Below are 22,773 nucleotides of genomic sequence, written 5' to 3' on the forward strand. Positions count from 1 at the left end.
CCCAGCTGCTCTTTTGCAAAGTCCAGTCTATATGCTGTTTGCTTAGCAAAAGACTCTAAGGAAGGGAAGGGTGCCCCATCCCCATAGGACCTCCCCCTGGACATCTGTGTTCTCCCTCTGGACATGTGTCTTTCTCCTGTGTTCAGCATCCTCCTTCACCACTGTTAACACATCCAACACTCAGGCCTGTGAGAATTACAGGATTTCCAACTCTGGCTTAGAATTCCATGTCTGCCACTTAGCTGTGTGACTTGGGGCAAGTTGCTCGGAGAAGACTTCCCTCATCTGAAAAATGAGGGTAAACTAATAATCACCTTCAGAATCCATTATGAGGACTGAATGAATGACACAGGTGAATGTACACTGCCCCTGTTGATGCTGTTTTGGAGGCATGTTGCACATGCTAGCTTCCTTTTCCCTTAGCAGCTGCTCCTGCCTTGGCAGAATTCCGTTGTGCTTATTTATATAACAAAAAAGTTCTTTGCAGAGGCTTAAAATGCACGACATCCAGAAAGAGAAACTATAATTACTTAAATCACCCTCTGTTGCCAAAGACCCAAGCAAAAACCTATAGTAAGACAGATATTTTTATATAGAGACTGGGGGAGAAATAGCAGGTCCTTTGAGGCTTGAGGAGGATGAGGGCTTTGAAAGAGGAGGCCAAAAACATTGAGTAACTAGACGTTTCTCAATGAAGTCAAGAACAAGATGGGGATGCTTGTGTCATTGGCATTATTTAACATTGTTTTGGAGGTTGTAGCAAAAGCAATAAAACAGGAAAAATAAATAAGAAATAGAAAACTTTGGTAAGGAAGAGCAACATTATTACAATTGATAATGATATGTGTGTTTACTAAAAAATTCCAAGATAGTTAATTTTAAAACTGTAAAGCTAAGGCAAAGACAGGCAACAAGTGCATAAATGAATATTTTCCTCTTATACTGCAGCCATAACAAATGGAAAATTAATTGAGGCAAAAAAAGGATCCCATCCTTTCTTTTAGACAGGGTCTTGCTCTGCCACCCAGGGCTGCAATGGCACGATCATGGCTCATTGTAACCTCCACCTCCCAGGCTCAATAGACCATCCTGCCTCAGCCTCCTGAGTAACTGGGACTACAGGCATGTGCCACCACACCTGGCTAATTTTTCTATTTTTTGTAGAGAGACGGGGTGTCACTGTGTTGCCCAGGCTGGTCTCAAACTCCTGGGCTCAAGTGATCCTCCTGCCTTGGCCTCCCAGAGTGTTGGGATTACAGGTGAGCCACTGTACCTGGCCAATATCCCATTCTTTTCTTTCTTTCTTTTCTTCTTTTTTTTTTTTTGATTTTATTTTTGAGGGTTCTTTTTACTAAGATCCCATTCTTATTAGCAACACAAATGATAAAATACATTTGGGATAAACTTAATTTGGTATATTTAAGGCATAAATGAAGAAAAATAGAAATCTTCATTAACAGATGTTAAAGAATGCCTGAATAACTGGATGAAAAGACATGATATTGGAAAAATATTAAATCTTCCCAGTGATGTCCACATCTTAAGTCAAATCCTAAAGAGGTTGATGGGGCCAGAGGGGGAAACTGGATAAATTGATTATAAGCTTCATCTGAAAGAGTAAGATACATATAAATATATTTTAAGATAGAGGAATAATGATCCCACTTTAAAATCCATTGACATATGTGTAGATAGCATAATATGGAGGACTAAGCACCACACTGTTGGCCATGATTATGTGTGGAGGGCAGGGTTACCAGATTCTTTCATATTCTATCTTGTTGAAATGTTTGAGTTTTTCAAAATAAGCATATATTGTTTTATAATCAGAAAAAATGGTACAAATCAGGACAAGAGTGCATGAGATAAACTACACAGAATATGAGTTCCCCTTTTAGATCCATCTCCAACCAAGAGTTACCCTTTGTCTTCCAGACCTCAGTTTTCCCATCTGTAAAAACAGAAGAATTTATACCCCGGGGGACCTGGTGAGGCCTAAGTCTTATGAATGCTGCCAAACTGAAGCCAACCAGCAGGTCCCCATGGGTGTCAGACTGTTAGGCTGGGGCGTGATTCTCTCTGAGGCTCAAGTTCAGCATTGTCCATGAAGCCCTTGCTCTACTTGGGCTCCTGGCTCAGGAGAATTATGCCAGGAGGCCCAGAAGATCGATCACAGGTGTGAAGAATTTCTTTATGCACTTTTTCACTGACTGATTCATTTGAAAAACCTACCCTGTGCTTGGTTCTGTCCTGAGCGCGTCTGAGCTACTGATTGTTTTCAGGTGACCAGAAATAGTCTGCCATTCCCTCACTGAAAATTTCATTTTTGCATTCATATTTTTAAGTTTTAAGAGTTATTTTTTGTTTTCTGAATGTTCCTTTGATAACAATATGCTCTGGTTTCATGAAGGCAGTGCTTTCTCATCTTTCGAAGATATTAAGACAAATATCTTCAAAAGATTAAAAATTAATATCTTCTTTTTGAAGGTATTAAGACTATTTGCTTGACATTGTCCCCATTTTTTTCCAAATCTCATTTTTCTGTATGTTCATTTTGGCCTCAGTCTTCCGTATCAGAGGTTTTTCCTTGAATGTCTGGTGATCCTTGGCGCTGCATCCCTGTCCAACTGTAAATCCTTCTGAAGGCTCTGGGGTACTTGTTGATTATGGACTCCACCACAGAATGATCAAGCTGGGTGTTTTCACTGGGTGAACTCCCAATGTCACTACTGTTAGAGCTTTCCTCTTGGCCTTGGCCAGAGCAAGCTTCTTTGGGGGGTGTAAGCTTGGCTGTCCAAGCTCTAGAATCTAAGTTGAAGGGAAGAGGCTACAGTTCTCAATATTTAGTGATTAAACTTCTATTTAATTCCCTGTTTGTTTGTTTGTTTGTTTTGAGACAGAGTTTTGTTCTTGTTGCCCAGGATGGAGTGCAATGGCGTGATCTCAGCTCACCACAACCTTCGCTTCCTGGGTTCAAGTGATTCTCCTGCCTCAGCCTCCTGAGTAGCTGGGGTTACAGGCATGTGCCACCATGCCTGGCTAATTTGGTATTTTTAGTAGAGACAGAGTTTCTCCATGTTGGTCAGGCTGGTCTCGAACTCCTGACCTCAGGTGATCTGCCTGCCTTGGCCTCCCAAAGTGCTGGAATTACAGGCGTGAGCCACCGTGCTCAGCCCAATTCCCTGTTTTAAATATGGTACTTATGATTTCAACTATGTCTGGTGCCATCCTGAACAGAGAATCTGTCTCCAGAGAATAAATCTCCAATCTTCTTCCAGGCTAAATGAAGGGCACTCATCTGGCTGCAGACAGTGCGGAAGAGAAACTGATATTATACAGATTATCAAACGGATATTATACAGATCGATCCCTGTTTTCGCTTTCATCTTCATTCCCACTTCCAGAGGTACCTGGTACCTTAGTCTTTTGGAGTCGAGGGATTCTTAGCTTTACCTTCTACTGATTTGGGTTTTAGCTTTCTTAGGTCTACTAGGTTAGTCACCATTCTTCCATCTGCTTTTCAACTTCCAAAATATTTTTTCTTCCTGCTGCTGCTTCTATTCTTTTTGCCCTTGTGGGTATATGCCTTAACATTTTTATTCCTTTACTTTGTTTTAGTGAGGTTTCAGGAGGGAGAGAGGTTAATATACCCATCCAATCCACGAAAAGTGTGGTGAAATTTCTGGGTTTCAAAGGTAAAATAAAAATCTTGCTAGTATCATATCTAAAATGACACTGAACCTGCAGTCTAAATAAAAGACAATCAGGCATATTTCATACTTCTCTTCTGAAACATAAATGATAGAAAACACTGTTTATATAATTCTCAAGGAAAAGAATTGGGACTATGTAGAGTCCTCTATGTAGCCAACCAGTCATTCATGTGCAAAGCAAATGAGAGATGCACAAATTTTGGAATGTATATGAAATGCATGTTTTCTGAAAATATTACTGAAGGACATACTCCAGTCAAATGAAAAATGAATTAACATGGAGAGCTTAAGAAAGGGGAAGACATGGCCGGGTGCAGTGGCTCATGCCTGTAATCCCAGCACTTTGAGAGGCTGAGGCGGGTGAATCACCTGAGGTCAGGAGTTTGAGACCAGCCTGGCCAACGTGGTGAAACCTCATCTCTACTAAAAATGCAAAAATTAGCCAGGCGTGGTGCTGCATGCCTGTAATCCCAGCTACTCAGGAGGCTGAGGCAGGAGAATCACTTGAATCTGGGAGGCAGAGGGTGCAGTGAGCCAAGATTGTGCCATTGCACTCCAGCCTGGGTGACAAGAGCGAAACTCCATCTCAAAAAAAAAAAAAAAAAAGAAAGAAAGAAAGGGGAAGACTTGCATGTAAAAATACATCTGGCTATGATATATCAGGTAAATGTAACCAACGATGAGAAGGAAGAGTAGTAATACAAACACTAAGCAAAATAGAATTCAAGGCAAAAATGGTAAGTGGAACAAAGATGAGTATTTAATCATGGTAAACAATAAAATTCATGAAGAAATTATAATAACCATGGTTTTTTTTTTTTTTTTTTGACACAGGGTTAGGCTAGAGGCTGGAGTGCAGTGGCACAATCATGGTTCACTGCAGCCTTGACCTCCCAGGCTCAAGCAATCCTCCCACCTCAGCCTTCCAAGTAGCTGGGACTACAGCATGTGCCACCACGCCCAGCTAATTTTGTATTTTTTGTAGATGAGGTTTCACCATGTGGCATCATGATGGTGCTCAAAAAGTTTCAGATTTTGGAGCATTTGGATTTTGGATTTTCAGATAAGGGAAGCTCAACCTGTACCACTAATGTTTTACTCTTTTTGCTTTATGACCTATCTTTCTACCTGTCTATCCATCTGTTAATTATCTTTCAGTTTTAATAAAGTTTAAAGGAAATGGCAGCCATGAGTACACCTTCTCCTAAATGCTCCAGCATGTATACTGCATTTTTGGTATTTGAAGCTAAAAGGCATATTCTTTGTCTAGAAATCTGAAATGGAAATCATAAATGTCTATTCTCTGTAATGATAGTAATACATTTTTATATTCTTGGACTATCTTTAAAATGGACAAAGTGATGGGGTTTTCTGTTGTTGTTGTTTTTGTTTTGCTTTGTTTTTTCTTTTTTTAGACAGAGGCTTGCCCTGTCACCCAGGCTGGAGTGCAATGGCGCGATCTTGGCTCACTGCAGCCTTGACCTCCTGGGCTCAAGCACTTCTCCCACCTCAGGCTTCCAAGTAGCTGGAACTACAGGTGCGTGCCACCACGCCCAGCTAATTTTGTAATTTTTGTACAGGAGGTTTCGCCATGTTGACAGGCTGTTCTCAAACTCCTGGCCTCGAGTGATCTGCCCGTCTTGGCCTCCCAAAGTCCTGGGATTACAGGCATGAGCCACTGTGCCTGGTCGGACAAAGTGATTTTCTATGTACTTATTGCATACAATAGCTTTAAAGGGTAGCGATTACTTTCAATGCTTTTCAGTTGAGAGTATCGAAGTTTGAAGAGAAAAAGTGATTTTCCAAAGTCACTGTTAGTAAACGGCATTGATGCATATATTTCTCAAAAATTGATGGTGCACCTACTGTGTGCCAGGCACCTTGCTGGTTCCTAGGACACTGCAGAAGAGAACCAGACAGCAGTCTGGTCCAGAGTGGCTCCAGCTTCATGGGGAGGGCACTCACCCACCTCCCCAGAGCTACAGGGCAGCCTGAGAAGGATGAGGGCAGGTGGAGCCCAGGACTTCTCTCTCTCTGTCCAGAACACTTTGCCCACTCTTTCCCCTGAAGCTTTCTGGAAGATGAGAGCAGAAGGGAAGGCTCTTTGAACCCAGGGAAGCTGAGGCATGGTTGGCCTTCACCATGACCCATCTTCCTGCCCTTACTCCACCTGACCTTATTTGATCACTCTCCTTTTACCCTTTGTGCATGCTGTTTTGGTGAGAGATTTGGAAGTTTGGGTAGGAAAGAGGGACTCAGGAAGTTCAGCATGTGGAGTCCAATCCTTCTCCCCTCAACCCCCTCTGCACGTTTACTCTGGGACAGGGAAGTCAGTTGGTTGCCATTCAGACTGTGTGGCACCAGGGGAAACTCGGCTTCGCTCCAAGAGAAGGCATTTGGGAGAGGGCCCTACTTTTTCATTTCTCCTTCCTTCCCTCTCTCCCTTCCCCCCTCCCTCCCCCACTTTCCTTCCTTCCTTCCTTCCTTCCTTCCTGCCTGCCTGCCTGCCTTCCCTCTGTCCTCCTCTCTCTCCTTATTCCTCTCTGTATTTCTGGTGGAGGTGGATGGGGTAGAAACTTGAGCATATTTCAGGGCTGATGGGCAGGGAAGGAGTGGGAGATTCCTTGTGAGGTGGTGGAACATGCTCTTTGCTTGGGCTGGAGGGGTGATCACCCTGAGCACAGGGAGAAACGTTGGCCTTGGATGGGGGTAGGGGGTGGGGGAAGAAAAAGCGTTGATGATTTAATTGAATTTAGTGGATATTTGCTAGGGGTCAGAACATAGAAGGTCTCAGGCAAACGGTGCAGAGGGGAAGGATTGATTTAGCATCAGGTACATGAAGGAGGGCTCAGCCAGGTGCCATGAGCATGTGGGCATGTCTACCCTGAAAGGTGGCCTGGAGAGATGGAGGATATTCCAGGCAGCCAGTCTGGGTGTGAGGGGTAAACGAGCCTGGCCTGATCAGGGATGGCTGAGCAGCGGGAGGGTGGGCTGTGGCAGGGGATACGGAAGAACAAAGCCAGGTGGATCAGGTGGGGTGGGATCAGCCGAGTCTTGATGGAGGAGTCTGGTGTCTTTGCTGATGAATACCTGCAAATCAAGCAGCCAGTAAGTGTTCTTCAAAGTGCAGTTGACGTGGGAGGAAATCTTTGGAAAACGCCACTTGGAAGATGTAATGTTGGGATGGGACTCACCTTTGCCTTCTCATATCTGAATTAACAGTTGCTCAGGTAGGAAACCTTTAGGGGGTTTTAAAATATTACAGTAGACCCCCCAAAAATGTGTCCTATATTGAGGTAGGGGACTGCGGTTCTGTTGTTTACAAGCCATGTGCTATTGACAAGTCCTGTGACCTTCCTGTTGCATATTTTGTTCCCTAAATGACGTCAGCATTTATAGCCCATGTCCCCATAGGTAGCCTGGACTCCGCTCTGTGTCATCTGCTTGATGGCCTTCAGATCAGCATGGACTTTTCACCCTGACATGGCCCATTTGAGGCTCCAACAAGTTGGTGGACATCGGGAGAAGATGCAGGTTAAAGTCTCCACTTTGGCATCTCTTAGCTGTGTGACCCTGGGCTACTAAGCACAACTCTCTTTTCTTAGCTGTAGAATGGGCACAATGAAGCCTGTCTCACAGGCCAGGGTCTATGTGGAAGACTTGCCATCCAACTCTTTCCCCATAGCCCAGCACCACACAGCAGGGCACTGCTGGCATGTGGGAGGGGTGAGGTGCCTCTTCTTCATGGTGCCAGATTCTCCTGCCCAGTGGCAGGATGGTTAGCATTCCAGGTGCCTGCCCACTGGTTGGGGAGTAGTGGTCGCCAGTCTTTGGGAAGACCCCAAAACCCTCCTGCATGTTTTCATTGCCCCCAAGGGGGAAAATGTCACCCCCAATTTAGCTGATTCAATTCAGGATACATTTACTGAGCACGAAGAACGTGCAAGGAAGTCTGCTGGGATCACCCTTGAAGGGGTCTGTGTGTAATGGTTGGAAGGAGCAGAGGCCTGGGAGGCAGAACAGACTTTCTGTCCCTAATCTATGCAGATCATTTCATCTTTTTCTGGCATCGAGTATACATTTGTACTGGATACCTATGTTTAAGGCTATGGCTGTTTTTCCAAATTGCTTATAGTTGAGGATAGACTGTATTGGAGTGGGAAAGAAGAAATACTATGGGAGTTCAGAGGAGGCAAATATTACATTGAATTTGGAGCTGTTCAAGCAGGGAGGGCCGCCTGGAAGAAGTGGCATTTGATCTGGTTCTGAAAAGCTGGATAAGAGTTGGGCTTGGAAAGGGGTAACAACCATTAATCAAAGGTTGACTGAGTGCCAGGCACTGTACTCAGCTCTGTATAAACATCTGTCATCCGGGAGTAGTGGTTCATGCATGCAATCCCAGCACTTTGGGAGGCTGAGGCAGGCAGATCACCTGAGGAGTTCAAGACCAGCCTGGCCAACATGGTGAAAGCACGTCTTTACTAAAAATACAAAAATTAGCCGGGTGCGGTGGCAGGTGCCTGTAGTCTCAACTACTCAGGAGGCTGAGGCAGGAGAATCGCTTGAACCCAGCAGTGGAAATTGCAGTGAGCTGAGATCCCGCCACTGTACTCCAGCCTAGGCAACAGAATGAGACTCCATCTCAATTAAAAAAAAAAAAAATCTCTCATGGGCATCACAAAGCCCTGTGAGGTATGTAATAACTGCCTTTATTATATAGATGAGGATGAGGAAACTGAGTAACTTTCCCAGAGCCACAGCGAGTTACTGACTATAGCAGTTAGCTATTGCTACATAACAAACCACCCAGAAATTCAGTGGCTTAAAACAATAGCCATTTGTTATTGTTCATGAGTCTATGGGTTGGCTGGGGGCTGGCTGGTCTGGGATAGTCTTGGATGGAACAACTAGACTCTCTTCTACACAGACTCCAGCCTTCAGCAGTGTAGCCCAGGCTTGCCTCTATGAAGGAGGCTGGGGTTTGAGAAAGGAAGTGTGCAAGGCCTTTTGCAGCCCAGCCACACCATTATTTCTACCACGTTCTGTTGGCCAAAGCAAGTTCATGGCCAGCCCAGATTCAAGCAGGGCGGGGGTGCGTGGGGAGTAGACTCCACCTCTTGATGGGAGAGGCTGCAATCGCATTGGAAAGGCCACCAATACAAGGAGCTTTGGAGGCCTGGGCCATTTTTGCTCTCTGTCTAGTACAGTCACAAAATAGGATTGGGTCTCTGGTCCATCTGGCTCCAAGCTGTGTTGTTTCTTCAAGGGTTTTCTTCTTCCAGGGAGGAGAAAAATATTTAGGACAGAGGGAAGAGCATGAGTGAAGGAAAGGAAGCAAAAAGTTCAAGACATACCTGGGCAATACTAAATGGCCCATTTTGAATGATGTGTGGGGTGTGTAGAGGGGAATAGTGGATAATAAGGCAGGAGAGGTGGTTCGGTAAGTCCTTAGAGGGCTGGAATGCATAGCTAAGCTGCTTGGACTTTATCTTGTATGTGAGAAGCCACATAATTTTTTTAAAGTTGAATTTATTTATTTTATTTATTTATTATTTTTTTCGAGACAGAGTTTTATTTTGCTCTGTTGCTCAGGCTGGAGTGCAATGGCGTGATCTCGGCTCACTCCAACCTCTGCCTCCTGGGTTCAAGCAATTCTTTTGCCTCAGCCTCCTGAGTAGCTGGGATTACACCTCCCACCACGCCTGGCTAACTTTTGTATTTGTAATAGAGATGGGGTTTCGTCATGTTGGCCAGGCTGGTCTCAAACTCTTGACCTCAGGTGATCCACCTGCCTTGGCCTCCCAAAGTGCTAGGATTACAGGCATGAGCCACCGTGCCCAGCCTAAAGTTGAACTTATTATAGTATAACTCACATGCAGTAAAATTCATTCTCTTTAGGTATACAACTCTATGAGGTTTTTTTGTTGTTTTTTGAGATAGTGTCAACACTCTGTCACCCAAGCTAGAGCGCAGTGGCATGAACATGACTTATGGCAGCCTCAACCTTCTGGGCTCAAGCAATCCTCCCACCTCAGCCTCCCAAGTACTGGGACTATAGGTGTGCACCACTGCACCCAGGTAATTTTTAAATTTTTTGTAGAGATGTGCTTTTGCCATTCTGCCCAGGCTGTTCTTGAACACCTGAGCTCAAGCAATCCACCCACCTCAGCCTCCCAGAGTGCTGGGACTACAGGCATGAGCCACCACACCCAGCCCAATTCTATGAATTTTGACAAATGCATGTAGTTGTCATACATATCGCCTCAGGCAAGATGTAGAATATTCCTATCCCCCTTATGCTATCTGTAGTCAGTCTACTCCTCCTACTGCCATCCCTGGCAACTCTGTCATCCCTGGAGTTTTGCCTTTTCCAGAATGTCATATAAATGGAATCATCTGTATGTAGAATTTTGTATCTTTTTCTTTCATGTTACACAGTGCTCTTGAGATTCAGCCATGCTGTTGTTGTGTGTATCCATAGTTCTTTCCTTTTTAATGCTGAGTTGGATCGCACTGTATGGTTGCGACACAGTTTGTTTATCCATTCCTAAGTTGAGGGACATTTGGATTGTTTACAGTTTGGGGAATTTTTAATAAAGCTGCTACAGTTACATACAGGTCTTCACATAGACATAGGTTTCTATTTCTCTCTGGTAAATATCTAGGAGTAGGATTTCTAGGTAATTTGGTGGGTGTGTGTATAACTTTGTAAGAAGCTGTTGAACTATCTTGAAATGGCTGGTCCATTTTGCACTCCCACCAGCAATGCATGAGGGGTCTAAGGGTTCTGCATTCTTGTCAGCACTTGGTATTGTCAGGGTATTTTCTTTTCTAATTTAAGCCATTCTAATAGTATATGTCATTATGGTTTGAATTTGCATTTCTCCAGTGACAAGATGTTGAGGATCTTTTCATATGCGTCCTCTGATGTCTTCTTTTGGTGAAGTGTTTTCAAATCTTTTGCACATTTTAAACAAATGGGTTGGTTGGTTTCTTATACTCAGCTTTGAGTTCCTTAGATATTCTAAGCATAAGACCTTTATCAGATATGTGTTTTGCAAATATTTTTTCCCAGATATCCAGAAGGATTTTAATGGGAAGTAATTCTTGTGTTTAATAAACATACTTATGGCATTATGGACTGTTGCGGGGATAGAGACAAGGAGGCTGCCTCAATGGTAGAGATGAGAAATGAGGCATGGGGCCGGGCCAGGGGCCGTGAACATGGTGAGGAATGGTGAGACAGGAGGCGTGGAGACCCACTGGATGGTGGGAAAGACCTTTCTTACCCTGGTGAGTCCTCCCTCCTTTGACAAATATTTGTTAAGCACAGGTAATGATCTAGGCATAGGGGAAATACCAATGAAGAAGTCCAAGTCCTGCATTCATGGAGTTCACATCTTGTTGGGGAGGACAGACAACAAACAGATATATCAAGTGTGTAACGTACGGGCTGGCGGATGCTGTTTGATACACACAGCAAGGGGTTCTTATGGAAGTGCCATCTTCCAAAGGGCTCATGGGATGGGAGGTTGAGTCCTCCGGGTTTCCACTCATGGGAAAGAACTGGAGCAGTGGAGGGAAAGTGGGACTGAGGTCAGGGCTTACATTCTGGCCCTGATGCTGGCCTTCAGGTGACCTCAGGGAAGTTCCCTTCTCTCTCTGGTCCTTGTTCTTCCTCTCAGGGTTGGGTCAGATAATCTTCCAGGCACTATGATTTTGTACCTGAAGTTCTTACAAGCCAACTTGGGTGCTTTAATGAGCTGAACTGGGTATGAATCGCTGGAATCCCATCCTTAGAATCAGGCTGTTTTGTTGAAAAGGTCTAGAGGTCATCAATTTTGGCCTCTCACCAATGTAGGATCTCCTATGAAGCAGAACCAACAGGTACCTGTTCATCCCCTATGGGTGTCCCTCCAGGGATGAGGAGCCCACTCCCTTCCAAGGGATCACTTCCATTTTTAATTTTTTCTGTCTTTTTAAAGGGAAAGGATCACACCATTTACTAAGGGGAAGTGCCCTCCAACTGTGGATCACAATTCAGATCCTACTTCTTAAAGCCACATGTGAAGGACAGCCCGCAGTGACTGGAGAGCCCAAAGGTCTGAAGACAAATCTGGGGGTGAGAGCATGGGTGTGGGAGTGGGGTGTCTTAGAGAAAGGACACATGGGCCTGGGAGAAGGGAGAGATGTATGGGGATCACCTTTGCTGGAGCTGCATACCTGAAGGTCACAGTGTCTTCCAGGACAGCTGGGGACAGGTATCTTTTGTTGCAGGAGATCAATTATCCTGAGAACTCAACTCAGTCAGTGACATGAACATGGGGGCCAGAGAGCAGATGGACTGAAGGGATGGGACGTGGTTGACACTCGTGTGACCCTTTCTATTCTAAAGCCAGAGTGCTTGGCCCCTTGTTTATTAAAGTTCAGAAAGTGGTGGGAGAGTGTAGCATGTATTACACGGCAATTCTAGGACTCTCCAGGAACACCCCATTGCCATCCCAGGATGCTTCTGGAAGCTTAGCAGGGCCTCACTGATGAGGAAACTGCTGACCTCAGGCAATGTCCAGCCATGGGGAACATCAGCTTCACCCCTGAGTCAGCCCTTGTGGGTACCCTTCCCTTACTGTTTTATGTCATTGAGAATCGGGGAGCAGGTTGTCCCTAGAGGAGACTGGCATACCACAGCTTCGTCCACAAAGCTCACATGATAAAAAATACTTGAAACACTTTCTTCAGTGTGCGAGTGTCTTACAAAAAGCAGTTATTCACCGGTGTCAAAACAAATGTTTTTGAAGAAGTAAAGCTGTCTTTATTCACCTTGCCAAGGTATTGCAGATGACCAGCTTCCCACGCCCAGTAGCTGATCCTCAGAACCTGGTTGCCACACGACTGTCTACGTTTGATGCCCACTTATTGTTATGTTACTTGTGGTCCATGTTGCAAGACGGTGCTGAAGGCATACAACCTGGAGGTTGAGTGGGAAAAAATTGCTACCCTCCTAAGCAACCAGAGAGGTGCTAGAACCTGATGTTGCTTTTTAAAGATTTATGTGCTGGAGTGTTCAACCCAATCACCCACAGGACCACATCTAGAAACGGAACTGGAATTCAGTGGTTATGAAACATTTATTATTTTTGGGGGCTGAGGAGCTCTTTTTTTCTTTTTTCGCAAACAGAAGCTTTTAGGGGAAGTCCAATATATAACAAACATGTAGCCACTTTGAATCAAGCTGGGTGAGGCCAGGAGTCCAGCCCTCGGGGCCAGCCCCTGTGCCCTCTTTCCCTGGGATTGTTAGGAACCAGGCCACACAGTAGGAGGTGAGCAGTGGGTGAGCGCCGCCTCCCGTCAGATCAGCGGCGGCATTAGATTCTCACAGGAGCCGAACCCTATTGTGAACTGCACATGTGAGGGATCTAGGTTGCACGCTCCTTATGAGAATATAACTAATGCCTGATGATATGAGGTGGAACAGGTTCATCCTGAAACCATCCTCCCCCGCCACCCCGCCCTACCCTGGTCTGTGGAAAAAATGTCTTCCATGAAACCAGTTCCTGGTGCTAAAAAGGCTGGGGACAGCTGTAATAAAGGACTTATATCCAGAATATATGTGAGTTCATATGTATCTCAGTAATAAGAAACAACAAAATAAAAAATGTATAAAAGATGTAACAGACACTTTACCAAGAAGATATATGTATAGCAAATAAGTACATGAAAATAAACTCAATGTCATTAGGCATTAAGGAAATGCAAATTAAAACCACAATGAGATAGTACTACCCACCTATTAGGATGGCTAAAATTGAAAAGACTGACCATACCAAGTGTTGGTGAGGATGTGGAACTTTTGTATACTGCTGGTGGAAATGTAAAATGGTACAATTATCTTAGTTCATGTAGAAGATGTTAGCATCAGGCCGGATGTGGTGGCTTGCACCTGTAAACCCAGCACTTTGGGAGGCCACGGTGGGCAAATCACCTGAGGTCAGGATTTTGAGGTCAGCCTGGCCAACATGCAAAACCCTGCCTCTACTAAAAATACAAAAACGTTAGCAGAGCGTGGTGGTGGGCGCCTATAGTCCCAGCTACCCGGGAGGCTGAGACAGGAGAATTGCTTGAACCCGGGAGGCAGAGGTTGCAGTGAGCTGAGATCGTGCCATTGCACTCCAGCCTGGGCAACAGAGCGAGACTCCATCTCAAAAAAAAAAGATGTTAACATCAGGGGAAGGTGAGTGAGAGGGACTGCTGTACTACCATTGCAACGTTTCTGTAGAATAAATTGCAAATAAAAATAAAAAGCAATTAAACAAGTTAAAATATATGCAATAAAACTTTTAAAGAGACTGTTTACCTTACAAAACAAGTACATTTGTTCAAATATCTCTATCAGCTATTATATTACAGACAGTCACTGTCACTGTAGAGAAGGTCAGCAAGGCCAGGTGCGGCAGCTCATGCCTGTAATCCCAGCACTTTGGGCGGCCAAGGCGGGCAGATTACCTGAGGTCAGGGGTTCGAGACCAGCCTGGCCAATATGGTGAAATCCCGTCTCTACTAAAAATACAAAAAAAAAAAAAAAAAAAAAAATTAGCCAGGCGTGGTAGCAGACACTTGTAATCCCAGCTACTCGGGAGGCTGAAGTAGGAGAATTGCTTAAACCTGGGAAGTAGAGGTTGCAGTTAGCAGAGATCAAGCCACTACACTCCAGCCTGGTCAACAGAGCAAGACTCTGTGTCAAAAAAACAAACAAACAAAAAAACAACAAAAAAGGTCAGTAAATTTGTGACGCTTGCCTTTTTATAAGAGAAACCTGTGTAACAACTTTATTTATTTATTTATTGAGACAGGTCTTGCTGTGTCCAGCCCAGGCTGGGGTACAGTGGCGTCATCATGGCTAACTATAGCCTCAACCTCCTGGTCGAGGAGCTCAAGCGATGCTCACATCTCTAAGCCTCTCAAGTAGCTGGGACTATAGGCTGCACCACCACACCTGGCTAATGTTTTTGTTGTTTTAGAGATAGCATCTTGCTATGTTGCCTAGCTTGGTCTGGAATTCCTGGGCTCAAGCTGTTTTCCCACTTTGGCCTCCTAAAGTGCTGGGATTATAGGCGTGAATCACCAAGCCTGGCCACAAGTTTTTTTTTGTTTTTTTTGAGACAAAGTCTTGCTCTGTAGCCCAGGCTTGAGTGTAGTGGTGGGATCTCAGCTCACTGTAACCTCTGCCTCCCAGGTTCTAGCTATTCTCATGCCTCAACCCCGCAAGCAGCTGGGACTACAGGCATGAGCCACGATGACCGATTATGTTTGTATTTTTAGTAGAGATGGGGTTTTGACTGGTCTCGAACTCCTGGCCTCAAGTGATCTACCAGCCTTGGCCTCCCAAAGTGCTGGGATTACAGGTGTGAGCCACTGCATCTGGCCCCTGGCCACAACTTTAAATTAGGCAATTCTTTAATATTTTGCCATGAGATAATAATGAGTTCATGTGTGTTACAAAAATAATGTGTGCTGGGGAGGGACATTAATCTATAATGGAGCAAAAGGCTCTCTGGCTGCCAGAGCCGGCTGTGCTGCCTATGGAGGGCTAGAAGTGCCAGGGACTCCATACCCCTCTGGAGCTACCCCCACTAAGGGAAGTTGGTTATAAATACCAGCTCCCTCACCCCTTGTGGGATGTACCTTTGAAACGCATGTTTTACATTGGTTTCCAGTTTTCCGAGTGCAGTTACACCGTAGTGGCCACCACTGGTAACCTGCTTGAGAATGAACCCATTATTGGCCGTCATCCCTTCCCTACTCCCCTGCTGGTGTTTACTTCACCTCCCAAATAAACTGCTTGCACTCAAATCTTTGTCTTAGGGTTGGCTTCTAGGGAAACCCAAACCAAGACAAACACTAACATTTTTTCAGGCATTCCAATGGATCATCCTGTTACACCCAGGGCTTGGGAACCTCATTTGGTGACCACTGCTCTGCTCTGCGATAGTAACTCCATCTGTCTGTCCAGGCTCTCCTCGCACACCCCCAAGACAGCCCTTCCCAGTGCAGGGCAGCTATGATTGTAAAAGGGTCCTTTGGATGTTGAGCTGAAATCTGGCTTGTTGTGACCCTTGCCCTCCTGCCTGGGCAGGGCCATAAGAGGACATGGAGTTCTGCAGGTTAAGTGGGCTCTGCTGGGGCCTCCAGCAATCCCTGGGGAAGGAGGGCATGAGGGCGTGGCCACAAGGGCTGGACTCCTGGCCCCACCCAGCTTGACTCAAAGTAGCTCCATGTTTGTTATATATATATCGGACTTTCCCTAAAAGGTTTTGTTTGGGGAAAAAAGCTCCACAGCCAAAAATGAAATGAATAAATATTTAATAACCACCAGATTCTAGTTCCATCTCTTGAAATGGTCCTGCAGGTGACTGGGTTGAACCCTCTAGCACATACAACTTAAAAAAGTAACAGCAGGTTCTAGCACCTCCCTGGTTGCTCAGGAGGATAGTGATCTCTCCCACCCCAGTGTGAGATGCTGCCAGGTTGTGGGAAGCCCTGAGCAGACCAAAAATAGCCTTTTACAAGCCATGCCACCAGACTGAACATCCAGGTTCTTACTATGCCTTCGGCACCACCTTGCAACATGGACCACAGGTAACGCAACAATGAGTGGGTGTCACACATAGGCAGTCCTGCTGCAACCAGGTTCTGAAGAACAGCTAGTAGGCATGGGCAGCTGGTCATCTGCAATGTCCTGGCAAGGTGAAGCACGGCTGGCATAGCTGCTCACTTTACAAGGAATAAGTTCACATAGGTTGCATGGCGTGGTTGCTTTAGTAAACATTAATAGAATGGGACTTCATTTGCTGTGTTAGGTTCTTATCAATACCTAAGAGTGATGGTTCTGACCATTGTGAACGCTGTACCATGCTGTTTTTGGCTTTTTACCTTGATTTCACAACATCCCTCAGCACACCAGCCAGGCCAGCTCTGGGAAGCTCCCTTTGTTCAAGGTTCAGGTCCTGCCATCCTCATCGCTGTCGGCTGCTCGATGCCTGCCCTGGGCCTGAGCAGGCCCAGGTCCCACTCTGGCCCTGCCATAGTCCTTTGGCCCTGAAGGCAGTTTCACCTTCTCCAACTTGACCCTTGGAGCTCCTCCTTCTCAGAAGCAGTTTACACCTGTTCCCAGGTTCAGCTGATCCACTCGCTCTTCCTGGACCTGCTGCAGCATTAGCCAGGGAATGAGGGTTCACCAATAATGAGAATGATTAACAAGGGAGTGGGGGATGATCACAGAGATGCCTAAGGTTCAGAAGCCTGAGAGGCGAATGTACTGAGGCCAGAGCCAGGGCGCAGGAACCACCTTTCCTGCTAAGCTTGGATTTGGAGGGCTCAATATGGGAGGTCTCTATTAAGTGGTGTGTTGGTAAGTGTCTGTCTCTCAAAACAAAACAAAGCCCTCCTATGATAGTTAATTCTATGTGCCAATTTCACAGGGCTATGGGGTGCCCAGACATGTGACTAAATACTACTTTGGGTATGTCTGTGAGGGTGTTTCTGGATGAGATTAACATTGAATCAGACTGAGCAAAGCAGGCTGCCCTTCCTAAAGCAGGTGGGCCTCATCCAATCAACTGAAGACACGAGCAGAACAAAAGGACTGAATGAGGGGAAACTCCTCCTGCCTGAGTGCTTAAGCTGGGACATCAGGCTTTTCCTGCCTTCAGACCTGAACTGAAAAGTGGGCTCTTCTTGGGTCTTGAGCCTACCAGCTTTTGGACTGGAACTTACACCATTAGCTCTCCTGGTTCTCGGCCCTTTGGACTCAAACTGGAACTACATCATTGGCTTTCCTGGGTATCTAGCTTGCCTACTGTAGATCTTGGGACTTCTTAGCCTCCATAATCACATGAACCAATACTTTATAAGTCTGTTTCTCTGTCTCTGCATGTGTCTGCCTTTCTATAGTCATGTGATACATAACATTTTGATCAATGATAGACTGCATATACAATGGTGGACCCATAAGATTATAATGCCATATTTTTACTGTACCATTTCTATATTTAGATATACAAATACTTACCATTGTGTTATAATTGCTTATAGTATTCAGTACTGTACCATGTTGTACAGGTCTGTAGCCTAGGAGCAATAAGCTATCCCATATAGCTAGGTGTGTAGTAGGCTGTACCATTTAGGTTTGTGTAACTACACTGTGTGATATTCACACAATAATGAAATCACCTAATGATGTATTTCTTAGAACTTATCCTTGTTGTTAAGGGATGTGTGCCTGTGTGTGTGTATCTCCTATTGGTTCTGTTTCTCTGAAGAACACTGATTGATAGAATAAGTCCTGATTTGTAGCGCTGCTAATTTCTGTGGTGTAAATGCTCCCCCTGTGGGTGATTTCAGGTTGCCAATGTCCATGGAAGTGGAAGGAGATACGCATCATAGCCCTTGTAAGCTGGTACAAGCCATATCCAGCACACCACTGACCCCCTCCCACAAACACCTTTCTCACTCCTCCCCCAGGGGGATCAGACTTCAGGTCTGCCAGTGGGGTAACTAGAAGTTCCAAGGATACGCATGTGAGTTCTCTTCTACTTTCAGCTTCCATGAGGTCACGTAGTGAACAGATTGTTGACCCCCTCCTGTAAGGAGGTTGGTAAACCAAGCCAAGGCCCCTCAGGTGGCCCTCTTGCTTCTCATAGGTCTTGATGCCAGGTTCATGGCTTGAGGCTTGTAAGGCAGCTGCTGCTAAGATTCAGATTTGGAACTGGGAACAGCAACATACAGATTGTCCAGTCTAGAGCCTAAGCTCAGCAAACCAAGGAGCTCTGGGTTGGGCTCTCAGGCACCAGCCCAGATAATGCCTTATTGATTGACTGATTGATTGACTGATTGAGACAGGGTCTTGCTCTGTGTCACCCCAGCTGGAGTGCAGTAGCATGATCATAGCTCACTTCAGCCTCAAGTTTCTGAGCTGAAGCAATCCTCCTGCCTCAGCCTCCAGAGTAGCTGGGCCTACAGATACCTGCCACCATACTTAGCTAATTTTTAGACAGGGTCTCACTATGTTGCTCAGCTTGGTCTTGAATTTCTGGCCACAAGCGCTTCTCCTGCAGTGACTCAGGAATCCAGGTTCCTTCTGACATAAGACTGTCCAACCACCTATGGCCTGGTTGTCATTTGCACTGAGTGAAGGGAAGGGGGGAGCCAGGAGACCTCATACAGGTTTTTATGACTTCTGTTTACATTCCACTGGAAAACTCTTAACACAAGGACAAAACTGGTTGTAAGGAAGGCTGGGAAAGGTAGTCTAGCTATGTGTCCAAAGAATGGACGAATGCATTTTAGTGGACAGCTAGTGGGTCCACCAGTTTGTAGATGAGGACAATAGTCTCAACAGGATTAACTTGCTAAGATTAATTGGTCACAACCAAGTGATAAAGCCAGGCCTCCACCCTAACAGAGCCACCATCATCTCACTTGGACTGCAGTGGGGGCCTTCTCACTGGTCTGCTTGCCACCCTGCACAGAGAGGGATCCTTTCAACACTTACTCCAGTCACACTCTGACAGTGATAGAAATAAGCCTGTCAGTTCCTGCATGTTCTTCCAGCCCTTGACCATGGGCTCATGGATTCAGTGAGGGCAACTGAGTTGGAGAATGGCACAGCCTGCACCCGAGCCCAGCTTTGACTCCACATTTTGGTCCCCCAAGCAAGAAACGACAAACACCAGCTTCCAGGCCACTTTTATTTTAACAGAAGCAGCAGCCCCACAGCCACGGGGACATGTCTTCCAGATAGTAGACACAGTGCCTGTGGCTGTAAGAGCCTGACAGGGGAGACTCATGCCTTTCTCTTTGGCCCCCATGACCAAAGAAGAAAATGAAAATCACACACCATACACTGCCACACCCATCTCCACCCCTCCCTTTCAGTAACATCCAATTCATCCTTCTGGCCAAAGAAACTGGCTACAATTCTGATTCTACAGAAAACCTTCATGCAGCCAAGAAACTCGGGGCTCTGGAGGGGAGAGGCTTACTCTGATACTTTCCACATGCACTGCCCACTGGCATCAGGTTTAACTCCACCCAAAACCATCACACGGATGGCCAGGGACAGGACTGGCTACAAAAAAAAAGCCATGAACTCAGCTCACCATGCTAAGAAGACTGCCTCTTTCCAGGCAAGATTTTACTGGAGCAACATAACCTGAGGGTGTGATTCCAAAATACCTACCCTTCCAAGCCCCGGGTTGTGGATAAGGTCTGGATTTTGGTTATATGATTAAGGGCGACAGAGGCTGCTGGCATCTCTGGCTACAGTCCCAGGCGCTTAGGGTTGGAGGCTTCACTGGCGAAACAATGGCACTGTTTGATTAACTAGCTCGTGTTAACCATTCATCTACAGCAAGTAGAATCATCAGTTTTGCACTGAGCGAGGAAGCACATGGGTCTCCTATGAGAGCTAATGCCAAAATTCACATGCTTTGTAAAATAGAGGATGAGGTTTGTTTCTTTCTTCTGCCCCCTCCAGAGGCCAAATGGGTAGGGTGGTTCCTTTGCCTTCTGAGTGCCTGGATGCCCCCAGCCCTCACAGGACCCTGCTAAGACACTGGCAGTATGCCAAGCCTTGGGTGGGATGGGTGAACACCCCTCAGTCAAAGCGTGACTCTAAGAGGATTCTGGCACCTGGAATGACAAGACGGATGCTTCCCTGCAAGCCAGGTATGAGCCTTTCTGAAAATGAGATGAGAGCTGGTCTTGGGGTTGAAGGAAGGATCTTGAATGACAGATAATCCCCAAGTGTCCACTGGATCATTTATTTTTCCTCTGACTTTCCACACAAATGAGGCTTTCCGTGGGTTTTGCAACCACAGTGTCTAAGACAATCAGAAGGGTTCCAGGGAGGTCTTGTCTGTAGCGATGTGACAGATGAGGAAACTGCAGCTCAGAGGACAATGACTTGCCCACCTTGTACAGCTCGCTGACAGTAGAGGGGGCTGAAACCTAGGTCTCCTGACTCACAAGCCACAACCATGACTGGCTCAGCTCCCTTAATTCCAGTTTCCCTTACGTGACGCAATTCCTTCTCAGATTTGGGTTTTGAGCTGAGGCTGGGCAGTTCTTAAGATAGAGTTGCATAAACAACCAAGCTTTGTGTTATAACAAGCCAGGGAAGGACCTAGGGAGGTTCCCTTCCCTCTGGAACGGAAATGGAACTTTTCTCTGAGCTTAGGATTTGTAAGGCACTGAAATTAACTATAGCTGGGGTGGGGAGTGGTGGGAGAAAGAAAAAAAGAGGGATGAGTGGTTGGAGAAATCAAGTCGATGCTCTTTTCTTCCAGCCCCACAGTGAGAATCCTACAGAAACATGAGAGTGGACTCCATATTCCCACCTGATGCTGTCCACTCCCCAGCCCCCATGCTGCAGAGCAGCGTGGACCCACTCCCACCATGACAAAGTGGGTTTTGGGACAAGATGAGGCCTGCAGGGTTGGTGAGCCAAGAAGAATGAGCCCAGGTCCCCTGGATCCAATTCGGAGCAGAGAGCCCTCTCTCCACCTAGGTGTCCCAGGCTGAGGCTGGGGCAGGATCCAACCCGGGCATGCCTTCTCCAGGAACACAGGGCTCTCCAAGTGGACTCAGTGGTGGCTGGGGAGGGTCTGCAGGCCCAGGCATTAAGGAGGAAGGGGCAGGATGGCACCAAGGATGGCAGGGAGAACTTTGGCCTCGGACCTGGCTTTGGCACGGCGTATCTTGGGCCTCCCCACCCCGTGGCTGCCCTCCTGAGATCCCAGGATGGGGAAGAGCTGTCCTTCTCCTGTGAGGACCTTGTCTGCCTGATAGAGGCGATGGCAGGGCAACTCCAGGGCATCCCCTTCATCATTCCGGCCATGGCTGTGCACAGGTGACCTAATGTGGAGCCTTTTCAGACTCCACTGCAGATGTGACGCTGAACGGGAAGCAACAAGAGCTACCACTTACCCAGCACCTTCAATGTGACCGGTGCTCAACTCAGATGACAACAACCTGCAGGTAGCTATTACTATCCCCTTCAACTGATGAAGAGACCCGGGCTCAGAGGGGTTAAGGGACTCACCCAGAGTCACACAGCTAATGAGTTCTAAACGGGGAACTGGATCAGGCTTGTCTGACTCCAAATCCCACATTCTTTCCATTCCACTGGGCTGCTCCTGGAAGCCAGGAGGAAGGTGGTGTTGGGCTGTCAGGGTGGGATTTCTGGAGGGGTTTCTCTCTGAAAGTGTGGATCTGGGAAAGCAGCCAAGCTTGAGTGAAGGGAGGATGCCTGACCACTCACACGTGTCTGTCTCTCGAGGCGGGCTCCAGTTCAGTGCCTGGCGGCCTTGCAGATCTTGTCGTACACCTCGGGGAAGGCGTCCTGGCAACCGAGCTTCTCTCGCAGCTTGTGGTACAAGGAGCCATCAAACATCTCCCAGAACTCCTCCCGGTTCATGTAGCAGTCAGCATACAGCATCTGGAAGCTGCAGAGGCAGAGAAGTGGGTGAGGACGCCGGGAGGCGCATGGAGCGCAAGGTGTGAGAGAAACCCAACTGCTCACTCTGCAGCCCAGAAAGAGCTTTTGGAGGCATTTCTCTTGTTTAACCCCCTTAACCTGATGAAGAAGACGGTGCAGGTATTCTTATCCCCCTTTTGCAGGTAGGGAATTGGGGCTTGGGGGTTAGGTAGCTTAGCAGTCGAGGCAGTCAGGAGTAGAGCTCAGACTGCTGGGCTTCTGCCCCTCTGCTTGGCCACAGGCACACCCTCATGGAGCAGTGGGGCTGTTTTCCTTTCATCTGTTATTGATTTTCAATAAACCGGACATAAAGTATACAATTGGATGAGCTCGACACATGCATGCAACCAAGGACTCCAGTCACTGCGGTCCAGATCGTGGCTACAACCAGCAGCCCCAAACTTTCCCCGGGCCCCTCAGTTATCTGTCGCCCTCTGCCATCCCCAGGCAACTACTGATGCGCTTGCTATCAGTATGGATTCGTGTGTGTTTTTGGGAATGTTATACGAAAGGAATCATATGGTA

General features: G+C 46.5%; 2 protein-coding genes across 5 annotated transcripts in view; one reads left to right on the forward strand and one right to left on the reverse strand.

Moving 5' to 3' along the window:
* The window catches only part of LEXM (lymphocyte expansion molecule), a 33,508-nt gene extending 21,353 nt beyond the window's left edge, over positions 1–12,155 (forward strand). The window contains exons 10-11 of one of the 4 annotated variants that reach the window (XR_648509.2): positions 11,699–11,835; positions 11,991–12,155. Coding sequence is in view for 2 of the 4 variants with exons in the window: in XM_009209157.2 (XP_009207421.1) it covers positions 11,699–11,771 (73 nt within the window). In the remaining 2 variants the exon portion in view is untranslated. Of the gene's footprint in view, positions 1–1,935; positions 2,204–11,698; positions 11,836–11,990 lie in introns of those variants that run through there. The other 3 variants (XM_009209157.2, XM_009209158.3, XM_017961749.3) reach the window with 3 other exon arrangements.
* A 7,285-nt stretch (positions 12,156–19,440) lies between these two features.
* Positions 19,441–22,773, reverse strand: part of DHCR24 (24-dehydrocholesterol reductase) — a 36,723-nt gene continuing 33,390 nt past the window's right edge. Inside the window, exon 9 of the mRNA XM_003891940.4 lies at positions 19,441–22,216. Coding sequence (XP_003891989.2) covers positions 22,063–22,216 — 154 coding nt within the window. The 3' untranslated portion in view covers positions 19,441–22,062. The remainder of the gene's footprint in view (positions 22,217–22,773) is intronic.

The sequence above is a fragment of the Papio anubis genome, chromosome 1 (genome assembly GCF_008728515.1).
Source record: "Papio anubis isolate 15944 chromosome 1, Panubis1.0, whole genome shotgun sequence".
Classification (NCBI taxonomy): Eukaryota; Metazoa; Chordata; class Mammalia; order Primates; family Cercopithecidae; genus Papio; species Papio anubis.